Source organism: Argopecten irradians, chromosome 1 (genome assembly GCF_041381155.1).
Source record: "Argopecten irradians isolate NY chromosome 1, Ai_NY, whole genome shotgun sequence".
In the NCBI taxonomy this organism is placed as follows: Eukaryota; Metazoa; Mollusca; class Bivalvia; order Pectinida; family Pectinidae; genus Argopecten; species Argopecten irradians.
Genome location: NC_091134.1, coordinates 34,124,070 through 34,138,150, shown reverse-complemented (window position 1 = coordinate 34,138,150; position 14,081 = coordinate 34,124,070). Strand labels below are relative to the sequence as shown.

The 14,081-nt window shown below is 34.8% G+C and overlaps 1 protein-coding gene across 1 annotated transcript; it reads right to left on the bottom strand.

Moving 5' to 3' along the window:
• Positions 1–1,656: 1,656 nt before the first annotated feature.
• LOC138325098 (chloride intracellular channel Clic-like) lies at positions 1,657–13,600 on the bottom strand. The gene is made up of 4 exons (XM_069270518.1): positions 13,424–13,600; positions 12,266–12,622; positions 5,840–6,016; positions 1,657–5,275 (listed from the first exon to the last, which is right to left on the bottom strand). Exons 1-4 carry the CDS (start codon positions 13,499–13,501, stop codon positions 4,832–4,834), a joined length of 1,056 nt encoding a protein of 351 aa, XP_069126619.1. The 5' UTR covers positions 13,502–13,600; the 3' UTR covers positions 1,657–4,831.
• Between the last annotated feature and the right edge of the window lie 481 nt (positions 13,601–14,081).

Here is a 14,081-nt window from a genome sequence, read left to right as displayed (position 1 = left end):
AAGAATGTGACTTCACGCGAGGATATTTGACATGAGATTAGTCTTTAGTTTATAGAATAAACAGAAATAAAATAATGACCCGTGTATTGGAGAGGAATGTTCGTACGCAAAAAGTTATCCAGTCTATCCCTGACTGAATGGGCCGCGTGTGGTAAGATGTACCGACATATTACCACATGCCCTCCACCTCTGGGTCGCGAGTTCGAATCCTATGTGGGGCAGTTACCAGGTACTGACCGCTGGTCGGTGGTTTTTCTCTGGGTACTCCGGCTTTCCTCCACCAACAAACCTGGCACGTCCTTAAATGACCCTGGCTGTTAATAGGACGTTTAAACTAATCAAACCAAACCAAATCCCTGCTGAAACACAGACAGCAGCTGATGAAAACCGCATCATCGCATTTAATGCCAGTGCTTTCTTTGAAGATACGTCTGTTGTAAAAACTGCGGGTAATAGAAAGTATGGACACATCCTGCTGTTCTTATGAATATGGTAATACCCGAAAAGTTCAGGATAGATCTAGTTCTTAGGAGTACAGTAAAATCCGATGAGTTCAGCATAGATCTATCACACTCGCGTTTAGCATTATATTGTAACCCAGTATGCAATAATATTGTGAAGTTGCGCGGCGAGTACATCACTGTCATCATCAACGGTTTGACCGACATGACAGTAACATTCCATTTGCATTGGCTCTTTTCAGCAAACCGTCGCCTCCTTCCATCCTTCTTAAATTAGCAGAGTAAGATTATTGATGAAAAATGAACATTCCAAATACACAAAAAACAAAGAATTCTGTACACTACCTTTATTTCATAATTCTATCATATATAAAGATTACATTTGACAATGATATTACAGAGGTAACATAACATATGTACTGATATCAGACATAATTATTATAATGTTTCATTCTTAATGTCAATGCTGAGGTTTTGCATTAAAGTAATGGCATAGAAATTAGAGAAGATAATTACCAGTATTCAGTATTAGATATTAAAGCTGTTTATATCCTGATTGTGTATTCTGGAAGCCACTTGAGATTGAAATAAATGGCAAGAACCAACAATAAATCTTCAATTTAACATGAAATTGACAACTTATCAAAACAGCGTGACTTCTAACTTTGCTGATAAAGACCACCAACTGAATTTTTGACCTGAGTCAATATAGTTAATGACTCATCAACAGCATATCTGTTTTAAGTTACGTTGTTTTGATATCATTTACATCCTTATACCAAAACCTGCTGCGAAAATGAAAATTTATCTTAAGACGTCAAAATAAATCAACTTTTTCACTGAAAATTCAAAAACAAAACACTTTAAAACAATCTGTAATATGAACTTGTAATCAAATCACAAAGGAAACCAGAAGGTAAAATATGTGATCTTAAGATGACATTTTATGCAGTAAAAATTAGTTCAGCATAGATCTATCACACTCGCGATCATTATATTGTAACCCAGTATGCAGTATTGTGAAGTTGCGCAAGCGAAGTACATCACTGTCATCAAAACGGTTTGACCGACATGACAATGAACATTCATTTTTGGCTCTTTTCAGCAAACCGTCGCCTCCTTCCATCCTTCTTAAATTAGCAGAGTAAGATTATAGATGAAAAATGAACATTCCAAATACACAAAAAACAAAGAATTCTGTACACTACCTTTATTTCATAATTCTATCATATATAAAGATTACATTTGACAATGATATTACAGAGGTAATATAACGAATGTACTGATATCAGACATAATTATTATAATGTTTCATTCTTAATGTCAATGCTGAGGTTTTGCATTAAAGTAATGGCATAGAAATTAGAGAAGATAATTACCAGTATTCAGTATTAGATATTAAAGCTGTTTATATCGCTGATTGTGTATTCTGGAAGCCACTTGAGATTGAAATAAATGGCAAGAACCAACAATAAATCTTCAATTTAACATGAAATTGACAACTTATCAAAACAGCGTGACTTCTAACTTTGCTGATAAAGACCACCAACTGAATTTTTGACCTGAGTCAATATAGTTAATGACTCATCAACAGCATATCTGTTTTAAGTTACGTTGTTTTGATATCATTTACATCCTTATACCAAAACCTGCTGCGAAAATGAAAATTTATCTTAAGACGTCAAAATAAATCAACTTTTTCACTGAAAATTCAAAAACAAAACATTTAAAACAATCTGTAATATGAACTTGTAATCAAATCACAAAGGAAACCAGGGAAGGTAAAATATGTGATCTTAAGATGACATTTTATGCTCAACTTTATAAATTAAGATGTCGCAATCGATCAGGCGACAGCGATCCAAGGGAAGCAACTCAGAAAAGGCTTTCTGGCAATGAACAGTTTTTAATTATAATCAACAAAGTTTTCAATCCCTAAAACTATTGTTATCAAGTGTACATCTCTTTCACTGAACCTTTGGTCCTATCATTCGGTCAATATTAACAGCATAAATTTGAATAAATGGACAAACAACAACATATTACCAGTAACATGTAAACGGTGTGTACAAACAACAACATATTACCAGTAACATGTAAACGGTGTGTACAAACAACAACATATTACCAGTAACATGTAAACGGTGTGTACAAACAACAACATATTACCAGTAACATGTAAACGGTGTGTACAAACAACAAATATTACCAGTAACATGTAAACGGTGTGTACAAACAACAACATATTACCAGTAACATGTAAACGGTGTGTACAAACAACAACATATTACCAGTAACATGTAAACGGTGTGTACAAACAACAACATATTACCAGTAACATGTAAACGGTGTGTACAAACAACAACATATTACCAGTAACATGTAAACGGTGTGTACAAACAACAACATATTACCAGTAACATGTAAACGGTGTGTACAAACTCTCTGTAACAAACAAAACAAGATGCATAACTACAACTCATTTCTCCTGCCTATATATGTGTATAACAGTAGGCAAAACTTATCAGAGGATTATCAATTAATGTCACCATTTATACAATGATTGATTAGGTATACAACCTGAAAGATTTCATTTATTACAGATTAAGTAGCAAAAATGTGTTATCAAAACCAATCGGTTTCATTTTTCCACTAATTAAAATGAATAAGAGAATTTTTGTGTAGTTATTGTAAGTACTGGGTAAATATATATATTACATAAAACTTTTCCAGCTGCTAAATATGTTCATATGATCATGAGACATGTTAAGTTCCATTCCGTTAAGAAATGCACATACATTAATATTGTTTATGAAACAGGCACTATCTTTTCAAATCCATAACATCCTCAGAATTTGGACATTTATACTAGCTCATCACCTTACTTTCTTTATTATCATTCTTTCTCTCATTTACATTTGAATTTTCATAATGAAGCAATGTAGTCAAGGATTTTTTAACTTAAGACTAAAACCATTTTAAAGCCTGGAAATTATTGGCAAAACCTAGAAAATAAACCTGTTTTAAAATTATTTTGGTTATGGTGAATGGTGTAAGATGCACAACATTCACAGGGTGTGAATTGTTATGAACAATATTTATGGTAAAACAGTCTCATTTCCAGGGAAGGCACATATTTATCATCTTCAATGTAGGCACAAGGAATTGTTTGTTGGACGGTACTTTCTCTAGAAAGACATTTCACATAACATATTCCAATCTGTAACACATAAGCCAATAGAATATTCTTATCTAATTTTAAATAATTTGTTGTATGGTAGTAAGCTATCCGCACACTCATGAACCATGATTAATATGAAATTTCAAAACAATCAAACAAAAACCATTGCGTTCCTAGAATGATTTTCATAATTGCCAATTAAACAGAATTCCAAACCATCTTAAAAATTCCAATTACTCCTTCTATTCTATATACACACATTCTTTCTAAAACTCATCTCTGAACAAAACATGACAATTGGGTAAAAATGTTCTGAAATCTGAATAATATTTAGACTAAAATTTACAAAGATATACCAGTGATTAAACAGTTTGGGATAGTTTTTTTCCCACCATGCCATATCATAATGAACCACAAATGAAGTGTATTATCGGCGCTATGTACTGCATACAGAGTTATCCACTCTTGGAGCACATATCAACTAAGTTTATAATTCCTTTTATGGAGAAAACAATATTTCTCACAATAAATTAGACTTAAAACCAATATGTACCCACAACAGCAGGTAATTCTACATAAGGAAAAGATTTATGAAGCAATATAACATATGGATAGCCCCTCTTTAATAGATGTGATGACTCAATAAAATATGTTTTCATGTCTAGACTATGAAATATGAATCGATATACATATATATAAATATATATAAACAATATACATTAAACATTTTCAAGTTTTGGATATATCATTCACATTAATTCTCTGTTCCTTGGGAGATTCCCATATGGAAATACACCAGAAACCTCCAAGAATAGTCTTTATTTTTTTTACTGAAATTATCCAACATGGTCCATATTTACTTTGTGTATATGAACTGCTTGCTACTGGCTTGTAGCAAGAACAATGCAGTCTTACGCCAAACTTGTCAGTAACCTGTGCCTTAATCCAAAAGCACTAAATACAAAAAGGCATAAAACAAATGTTGAAATTATAAGTACACTTGTCTACCCAGCCATACATGGATTCTGGTTCCTGGGTAAATCCTAAGCCTTTTGTGATCATAAATGCGAGACAATCTTTGTCTTAGACAAGATTTCTTTAGTCTACATTTACTTTCGTGATGTAGAATTTAAAACTTGTTATCTTTTAGCCATACAAGCTAAAGGATAGCTGAAAGAGTTATCTCCCTTCACTCATCTGGAGCATCGCCATTAGTACCATTTTCCTGCACCTGTTCGTTTTCTAATTCCTCCTGTTGTTCATAAACTTCCCTATTGACCTCATCGGGCTCTGGCATTTGGTCCTGGTCATCGCCGTTTTCCTCGACAGGCTTGGTTTCTTCTACCTCCTCTTCGTCGGCTTCGTCATCGTTTCCGTTGTTGATCACTTCCTCCTGTGTGGTCACCACTTCCTCCTGCATGTATTCCTCTGGCACAGAAATTGTGGGAGGTTCAAGCTTTAACAGATGCGGTGACTTGCTCCCCACCAACTTTACGGAAGCCTTTTGCATGTTGTGTGAAATGATATCTCTGTCTGCAGGTAACGTCTGCACAAAGGCTGGAACTGTGTAAGCATTCTTCAAATATGTCCAAATTCCCTTGAATTCAGTTGGAATCTGGTAGCCTTTTAAAGCCTGAAAATTTCAACATAGTATAATAAACAAAGGTAATATATTAACTAGAATAATCACATAATGAATAAAAATATGTATTTCAAGCCTCAACATTCCACTATGAAAAACAAATCGGAGTAATATTATTAAATATTGCTAGTAAATGAAACGGGACTAATCTTGAGAATAATTTGCAGGTATAAGCATAAATAAAGTTTATTGAAATAAAGTTGCCTCAAGGGTGATTGTCTGACATTGGTCAGCATCTCATTGTGATGTTGTATAAATGATCAATTATAACCATATTTTGATAAACAAGAGTTAACTTCTCTTCGGACATTCTGACAATGGATTGACTTAGGAAATCATTATATGTATAATTAACTCATGACAATATTCACAGATACCATAATAAATTTGTGACAAACTGACATTTCACACACAAACTGATGGCATCACAAATGAACAGAACAGTAGAAAAGCGGAAATAATATCTACATTCTATGAATGTAGGTGATTTAATAAGACAGAATTTAACATTCTATAGAAAGTAGGTGATTTGATAAGACAGAATTGAACACTTACCTGACAGGCTATCCGCACATGTTGCAGTTTTGGCAAAAGGGAACAATCAGCATATGATAAAGAATCGCCACACAGGAATTTGGTTTCTAGTTTGAGAAGATGATCATCTAAGGTTTTTAGGTATGCTGTTAGCTTTGTGCCATCTGGGTCTGGAGATTGTAGATATATGTTCAATTTCTGAAAACAAAGAAGTAAAAAATTATTAAACAAACAGTGTGTTTTAAGAAAGAGAAGAAACTAGATATTTCTCAGTCATGGAATTGGGTTACGATTCCCAAGGCCTTTTTCATTTTTGGGCAAAACACTCAGCTTTAAAAGCTTATAGTAGGTAATCCTCAATGCTCCAGGGGCTATAATCACTGGAATTATATTCGCCCCTGGAGTGTCGAGGATGAAAGTAGATGGTCTCAAGACAAGCTACACTTTGTAATAAAGACATCTCAATATTAATGGAAATACAAAAACAAAAAAACAAAAAAACTTAAGGCATCTTGTGTAAAAGGGAATGCCTCTAATACGTATATGATAGCATATATGTTTGTCTGGTTTGTGAGAACAACTAATAATAGATTATTCATAATTAGAAAGTGACATAATAATTAACACATTGTATCTCCTTTATATTTTTGTGTCAAACTCTCATAAATATTGTCTTTATATCAAGGAAAAGACACTTATTGCAAGGAATAATTCATGATTCCGAATGCAATAGAAACCAATTCACAACAAATCTGTAAGATGTTTATGGTATGATGGTAGAAACAAAGGGACAAAACTCTTGTTAATTACAACAGTACTAGTATGTATACAGACACAAGGTTTTAGATAGTTCAATAGGTCAACATTTTTCTGTAAATGTAACTGTACCTGAAGGAATCATCATCATATAATATAGTCGACAATAACACAAAGATGGATACTTATATATAATGATAGGTACATAAGCAGCCTAAGCAGGCAATTCCCCATCTTATATTATAGCAGTTGTACTGCATTTCATATCAACACAATTTCCAAATTGACTTAGAAACAAATAGCCAAAGTTAAACAATTAAACTGGCATGTACACAAAGTGCTATTTATACCCATCTATATTATATATATAGCACGTACTGCATTTCATATCAACAAAATTTCTAAATTGACTTAGAAACAAATAGCCAAAGTTAAATAATTAAACTGGCGTGTACACAAAGTGCTATTTATACCACATCATAAACAAGCTGCCACATGTGTTTCAAATTATAACCAAGCTCACTCTCACTTCCTGGCCAAGTGTTTTGGATGAATCATATCCCAACGACATCCCTCTCAATGACCAAGGCCTATAGCAACAATTAAAATAGTTTTAACTTTGGATATCAGCGCCCTGAAAAATGTGCTGGCTTAATTATTATCTAGAAACCCTGATCCTATACAAATACTAAGCTACATTTCATCGTAGAACCACATTTCAAATCTGTTTTATACATCAACTGTTATCAAGATTAGTTTTCAACAATATGTTGATGTCAGTAAAATATTATATGTGTGGGAAGGTTGAGGGGCGACATGTCAGTATTACAAGCAAAATAAATAGTGTAACTGAATAAAACTCAGTGGTTTTCTCCCAGTACTCTGGCTTCCCCCAACCAACAAACCTGGCACATCCATAAATGACCCTGTCCCTGGCTGATGATAGGATGTTTAACTATTAAAACTAAAACCATAAATACACAAAGATAAAATCTCTCACTTAATTGGGATGGGCCTAGCCTTTATACACTAATATTGGGAAAACTGATAAATTGGGCAGGAGAGACTTTCATAAGTATACAGGACCTTTTGTGTCATTTTCAGTCTGGATCATGAAATCTAGAGATAAGTAATGACCCTAAACAACATTCATTACAGTCAATTATATATCAAGGTCAGTGACATATACACACCAACTTAAAAAGTACATAGGTATTATAGACTATATCTAATAGAGGTTATCAATCATAAATAATTTCAATAACTTTACTAATTGTTTCAAGGTCCTGCTAAGTAACACACTCTACTTTAGGTCTATGATATTAGATACAGTGACAGACATTCTCTGTTCAGTGTTTTCAATGTCATTACATAAATGAAAGTCACAATGGTTCAAGGTGACTTAATTCAGCTAGCACTTCAATCTTGAAGACCAAAATAAGAGACAGCTATATTTATTTTAATGTACAGCTAGTAATCTGAATACTTTGTGTGGAAATATATAAATATACCCTCATCGAAATCACATGCACCAGACTACAGTACCATATACTAAACTTATGCAGATCGAATCACACGTTACCTAGCATATATACTTAATCAGCGGGCTTATTACATTTTCTGATGTTAATCGATATAACTTACAGTACTTTACAGATCACTGTAGCCTATAGCTACTTCAGTGCCAAACTTAAACATATGCATGCATACAGGCATAGGCAATGGAATCAACATTTTCAGTCATAATGCATCATATATATGATGTATTTAAATTACTTTAACAAAGCCCTCGATCATAACAATCTAGGATATCAAAGACTATGAGACCTACTTGTATATACATACATGTTTATAGTAAATAGCTAAATTATTCTGCGACATTGTCAAAGTTGACAAATGAATGTTGCATTTATAATTACTCTCCAACTAAATTCAGGTTTATGTGGGTAATTTTTATGTGTGTAAATTTTTTAAGTAACACTGCTAAAGGTGATCTCAAATGTTATGCAGGTAATATAACTGTCTGACAATTTAATCGAACAAATATATATACATACATGCATTCAGTCTGTGAACGTCCTGTCCTGGCTAAATTGCAATACAACATGCAGAACTGTGCATAAGATATGTGTTTTACCGTCTAACTTTAAAAAGGACATTTGGTACACAGACTCTGTTGAATTATAATTATTACATCACAATGTAATATTTTCAACATGAATTTACAACTGATAATTCATCACCAAGAGTTGACCATGACAAAAACATTCAGAATACTCATGTAGTCATGATCACAATTTCGTTCCGAATTTCTCAAATGTCATAATACATGTTGATTATTTTTTGTTACTATAATAAAGCTAACCTGATCTGCCTGAAAACTAACCATGCCATCAGGTGTAATTGTGTTAACCCGATCCCACGATCTGCCTGAAAACTAACCATGCCATCAGGTGTAATTGTGTTAACCCGATCTGTCTGAAAACTAACCATGCCATCAGGTGTAATTGTGTTAACCCGATCTGCCTGAAAACTAACCATGCCATCAGGTGTAATTGTGTTAACCCGATCTGCCTGAAAACTAACCATGCCATCAGGTGTAATTGTGTTAACCCGATCCCACGATCTGCCTGAAAACTAACCATGCCATCAGGTGTAATTGTGTTAACCCGATCTGTCTGAAAACTAACCATGCCATCAGGTGTAATTGTGTTAACCTGATCTGTCTGAAAACTAACCATGCCATCAGGTGTAATTGTGTTAACCCGATCCCACGATCTGCCTGAAAACTAACCATGCCATCAGGTGTAATTGTGTTAACCCGATCTGTCTGAAAACTAACCATGCCATCAGGTGTAATTGTGTTAACCCGATCCAACGATCTGCCTCAAAACTAACCATGCCATCAGGTGTAATTGTGTTAACCCGATCCGATCTGCCTGAAAACTAACCATCTGCCTAAAATAACCATGCAGGTGTAATTGTGTTAACCCGATCCCACGATCTGCCTGAAAACTAACCATGCCATCAGGTGTAATTGTGTTAACCCGATCCCACGATCTGCCTGAAAACTAACCATGCCATCAGGTGTAATTGTGTTAACCCGATCCCACGATCTGCCTGAAAACTAACCATGCCATCAGGTGTAATTGTGTTAACCCGATCTGTCTGAAAACTAACCATGCCATCAGGTGTAATTGTGTTAACCTGATCTGTCTGAAAACTAACCATGCCATCAGGTGTAATTGTGTTAACCCTATCCCACGATCTGCCTGAAAACTAACCATGCCATCAGGTGTAATTGTGTTAACCCGATCTGCCTGAAAACTAACCATGCCATCAGGTGTAATTGTGTTAACCCGATCTGTCTGAAAACTAACCATGCCATCAGGTGTAATTGTGTTAACCCGATCTGTCTGAAAACTAACCATGCCATCAGGTGTGATTGTGTTAACCCGATCTGTCTGAAAACTAACCATGCCATCAGGTGTAATTGTGTTAACCTGATCTGTCTGAAAACTAACCATGCCATCAGGTGTAATTGTGTTAACCTGATCTGTCTGAAAACTAACCATGCCATCAGGTGTAATTGTGTTAACCCGATCCCACGATCTGCATGAAAACTAACCATGCCATCAGGTGTAATTGTGTTAACCCGATCTGCCTGAAAACTAACCATGCCATCAGGTGTAATTGTGTTAACCCGATCCCACGATCTGCCTGAAAACTAACCATGCCATCAGGTGTAATTGTGTTAACCCGATCTGCCTGAAAACTAACCATGCCATCAGGTGTAATTGTGTTAACCTGATCTGCCTGAAAACTAACCATGCCATCAGGTGTAATTGTGTTAACCTGATATGTCTGAAAACTAACCATGCCATCAGGTGTAATTGTGTTAACCTGAACTGTCTGAAAACTAACCATGCCATCAGGTGTAATTGTGTTAACCTGATCTGTCTGAAAACTAACCATGCCATCAGGTGTAATTGTGTTAACCCGATCCCACGATCTGCCTGAAAACTAACCATGCCATCAGGTGTAATTGTGTTAACCCGATCCCAATCTGCATGAAAACTAACCATGCCATCAGGTGTAATTGTGTTAACCCGATCTGCCTGAAAACTAACCATGCCATCAGGTGTAATTGTGTTAACCTGATCCCACGATCTGCCTGAAAACTAACCATGCCATCAGGTGTAATTGTGTTAACCCGATCTGCCTGAAAACTAACCATGCCATCAGGTGTAATTGTGTCGTGTATATATATCAATGTGTACCAGTAATGCTATGTCTACAGGTAGACATTGCATGTTGGCTGGCATTTGAACTTCAGCCTATCTAACATAGCTAACCAGTATGTATGTGTCAGACAGTGCAAACCAATATGTACAGTACTTGAACTTTATGAATGAGAAACCTACTAAAAGCAAACATGGAATAAGTTTAGAGTAATCAAATACCACTAATGAATTAAATCCATCCATTTATTCAAGTGGTATCTAATTAATATAAGGAACATATAAAATGTCTTGCTATAAGGCTATGATGGGATAACAGCATTATCAAGATTATTGACAAATGCATAAACTAAATGATGTGTTATCAAATATATTGCAATATCATCACTTTCTGTTTTCGAGATATAGATCTAAAGCTGCTGAAACTTTTTTTTATTCAAAATTGCACTGATCAACATTTTCAGCAATATTTCCCTTTCGTAGAGATTCAATTAGAACCTGTTTTGACTAGAAATCATGTGGGAATAACTAATTCATTTCTTCACTTATATGGATATAGAAGTGGGCGGATCCCAGTAAGTGAAGATATGGTGGGCCGCAGATAATGAATTTAACTTTGAGAAGATGTGGGCCAGATTGTCCTATCTCCACTGTTGTGTATCAGATGGTCTGATTGTCATACAACAGGTATTCATTCAGATCACTCAGGCTTGACGTATCATGTTTACATGCAGTCTATACACACGTTTAGCATAGGTGTGCAGATTTACACCAGAAAATCACTCTCCCTGCACATCAAGTTTACAATAGAATTTAGCGCCAGTGTTTAATTATCTGTAAATCTGAGAAAATTGCATGATCAAACCCCTGAACATTCACACATTTGTTTTTCTCAATTTTGCCACATGACTGTATATATACAAAATCATGAACCCCTGAAAATAGATTTGAACTTTTCCAAGACTAAAACTAGAACAGTTCATCATGAAATTTCAGGGGTGAAAGAGTTCACTATTAGCCGTATCATAGTCCCTAAATAAGTTTAATATAAATCCATGTTATGTTAGGGAAACAAGGGTTTTTGATGGAAATAAGTATGCAAATAAGTGGTTTAGTATGTAGAAAGGGTAAGGTCAAAGGGTAAAGATGGAACTGCAAACACAAACCAACAGATTCAACAGAAGTGTACATGTATATCCACATTTGATCTTGAAATGCAATACACCATTACAAGGTAAAGGTCAAAACAGACAACCACACTGATTTGACCTTGAACTATTCACAAAATCTCCAATGAAACAAAGGGATAAAGAGTTACAGGCAAGGTGACGGTCAATGACAAAAACAATTGACCTTGATCTGCACGGACTTAACCTTGAGCTGTACACAAAATATATTACAGGGAAGGTGAAGGTCATTATAGATACAAAATTTCACCTTGAACCCTTACTTTTGTTAAGTCTTGAAATAGCTGCAATCCACTCAAATTATCTGCGGTATTCCTTTTAAGATTCCGATAATAAGGATTCACTTCTTCAAAGAACTGTTCCACTTCATCGATGTTGTCTGCGATACGGTTCATTAGACTTTGGTCATTGCTGTCTTCACCGCCGAGCCCAATGACTACAGGGTATTGTGAAGGGTTCTTGCCTTGCAACTTTTCACTGAATGTTTTCGGTGGAGTGGAGGATAGCACTGTATAAACTCGGAAGCTGATACACTGTTTCTCAGCCAGAAGGTACGCCAGCATGAACCACTGCTGGCAAATGGGACATGAACCTTTGGATTCATAGTCTATTGTTGAAGCCTGAAACAGGAAAAAGTTGATATTAAAAGTCAAAACAACAGGATTTTTTTCCATATCTAATTAATTTTAAGATTATTCAAATTAGGCACCTGAATGAAATATTAATAAGGCACACAGTGTATGAAATGGTGATGGAATATATTATTATGATATTTTGTCTGATGAATTAATTAAATTTCTAATCATTTATGATTATAATTAGGCCTAATGGATTTGAGATATCACATTAAATTCACCTTATTAAACCTAAATAGCTTTAAATATCAAATAATCGTTCAGGGTAATGATTATATCTTAAAACAGCCAGCCATACTCCAATATTATTGTAACACTATTGGAAACTATCTTTTTACTTTGTTTGTATTTTTAATATTGCTAGAATATATAAATAGCAATATTTTAAAACACATGAAGATTTCTTGGCAAATAAAAGTGAACTTCTTTAATTTAATCCGTACTTGCGATAATTACATTCCAACCTATCCCACTACCTGTACACAGGTGACACACACGTGCCAATGCACACTGTCACCGTTCAGAAGGCCTTGCCCCCGTTTCTTCGATGTTTTGCGTTTTAAAACGAAAGATGGACCCACATGCCCACACTTCAAACGTATCATTCATTAATTAGACTGCCAACATTTCGAGTGTCGATATCTATATGTAGTCGGTGAACTTGAAATGTTACAGAGATACAGGATTCATCACCTGTTGAAGCTTACCTGTAACGTTGAACCCGCAGGGCGGCAACATCGAAATACATGTGTATTTTCGAGAATGTAATACGTAAAAGATATTTACCTTAATGTATAATTCAAAACTCGGCTTCTTGTGGTCTTGATCATCTTTAGGCTCGAAGAAAGGAGCACTGTCACTCATTTTGGAGCAACTTTAGGAGAAAAACTCGGTGAAATCGCTCCTCTGTGAAAGATACACACAGACCTCGCCCTGCCGTAAAATTTCCAATACGCATGCGTGAACAAGGGGCACCTTGTCCTGTCACGTGATATGAATTAAAACTTGCTACAACACATGAACACTTTATGTCTTCTTGTTTATCTCAAGATTTCTGCGTACCATTGTAATAAACGTAACTAACTTTGTTTCCACGATCTTAACTGGCAATTAGAACAAACCTTTAGAGTATGAACAGAGAGTTTTCATAATTTGCTACAGAGATTTAAATATCTAAATCTGTTTGATACCTAATGCGTTATAAAGAGCATGAAATTTCAACATAAAGCATATATACATTAATCAAAAATGAAATTCTCAATCTAAAACGCACGTATTTCCGTAATACATTTTATCAATTATAAGTGTATTTATACTACATGTGTATACATAATTAAATTAATTGATTACTATCTAGTATCTATACTTATCTGCTTTTGCGTAATTATACTGTGTACGTAATGCATAATAATAAATCTTTTAAATTTGATTAGCGTTAATGCAA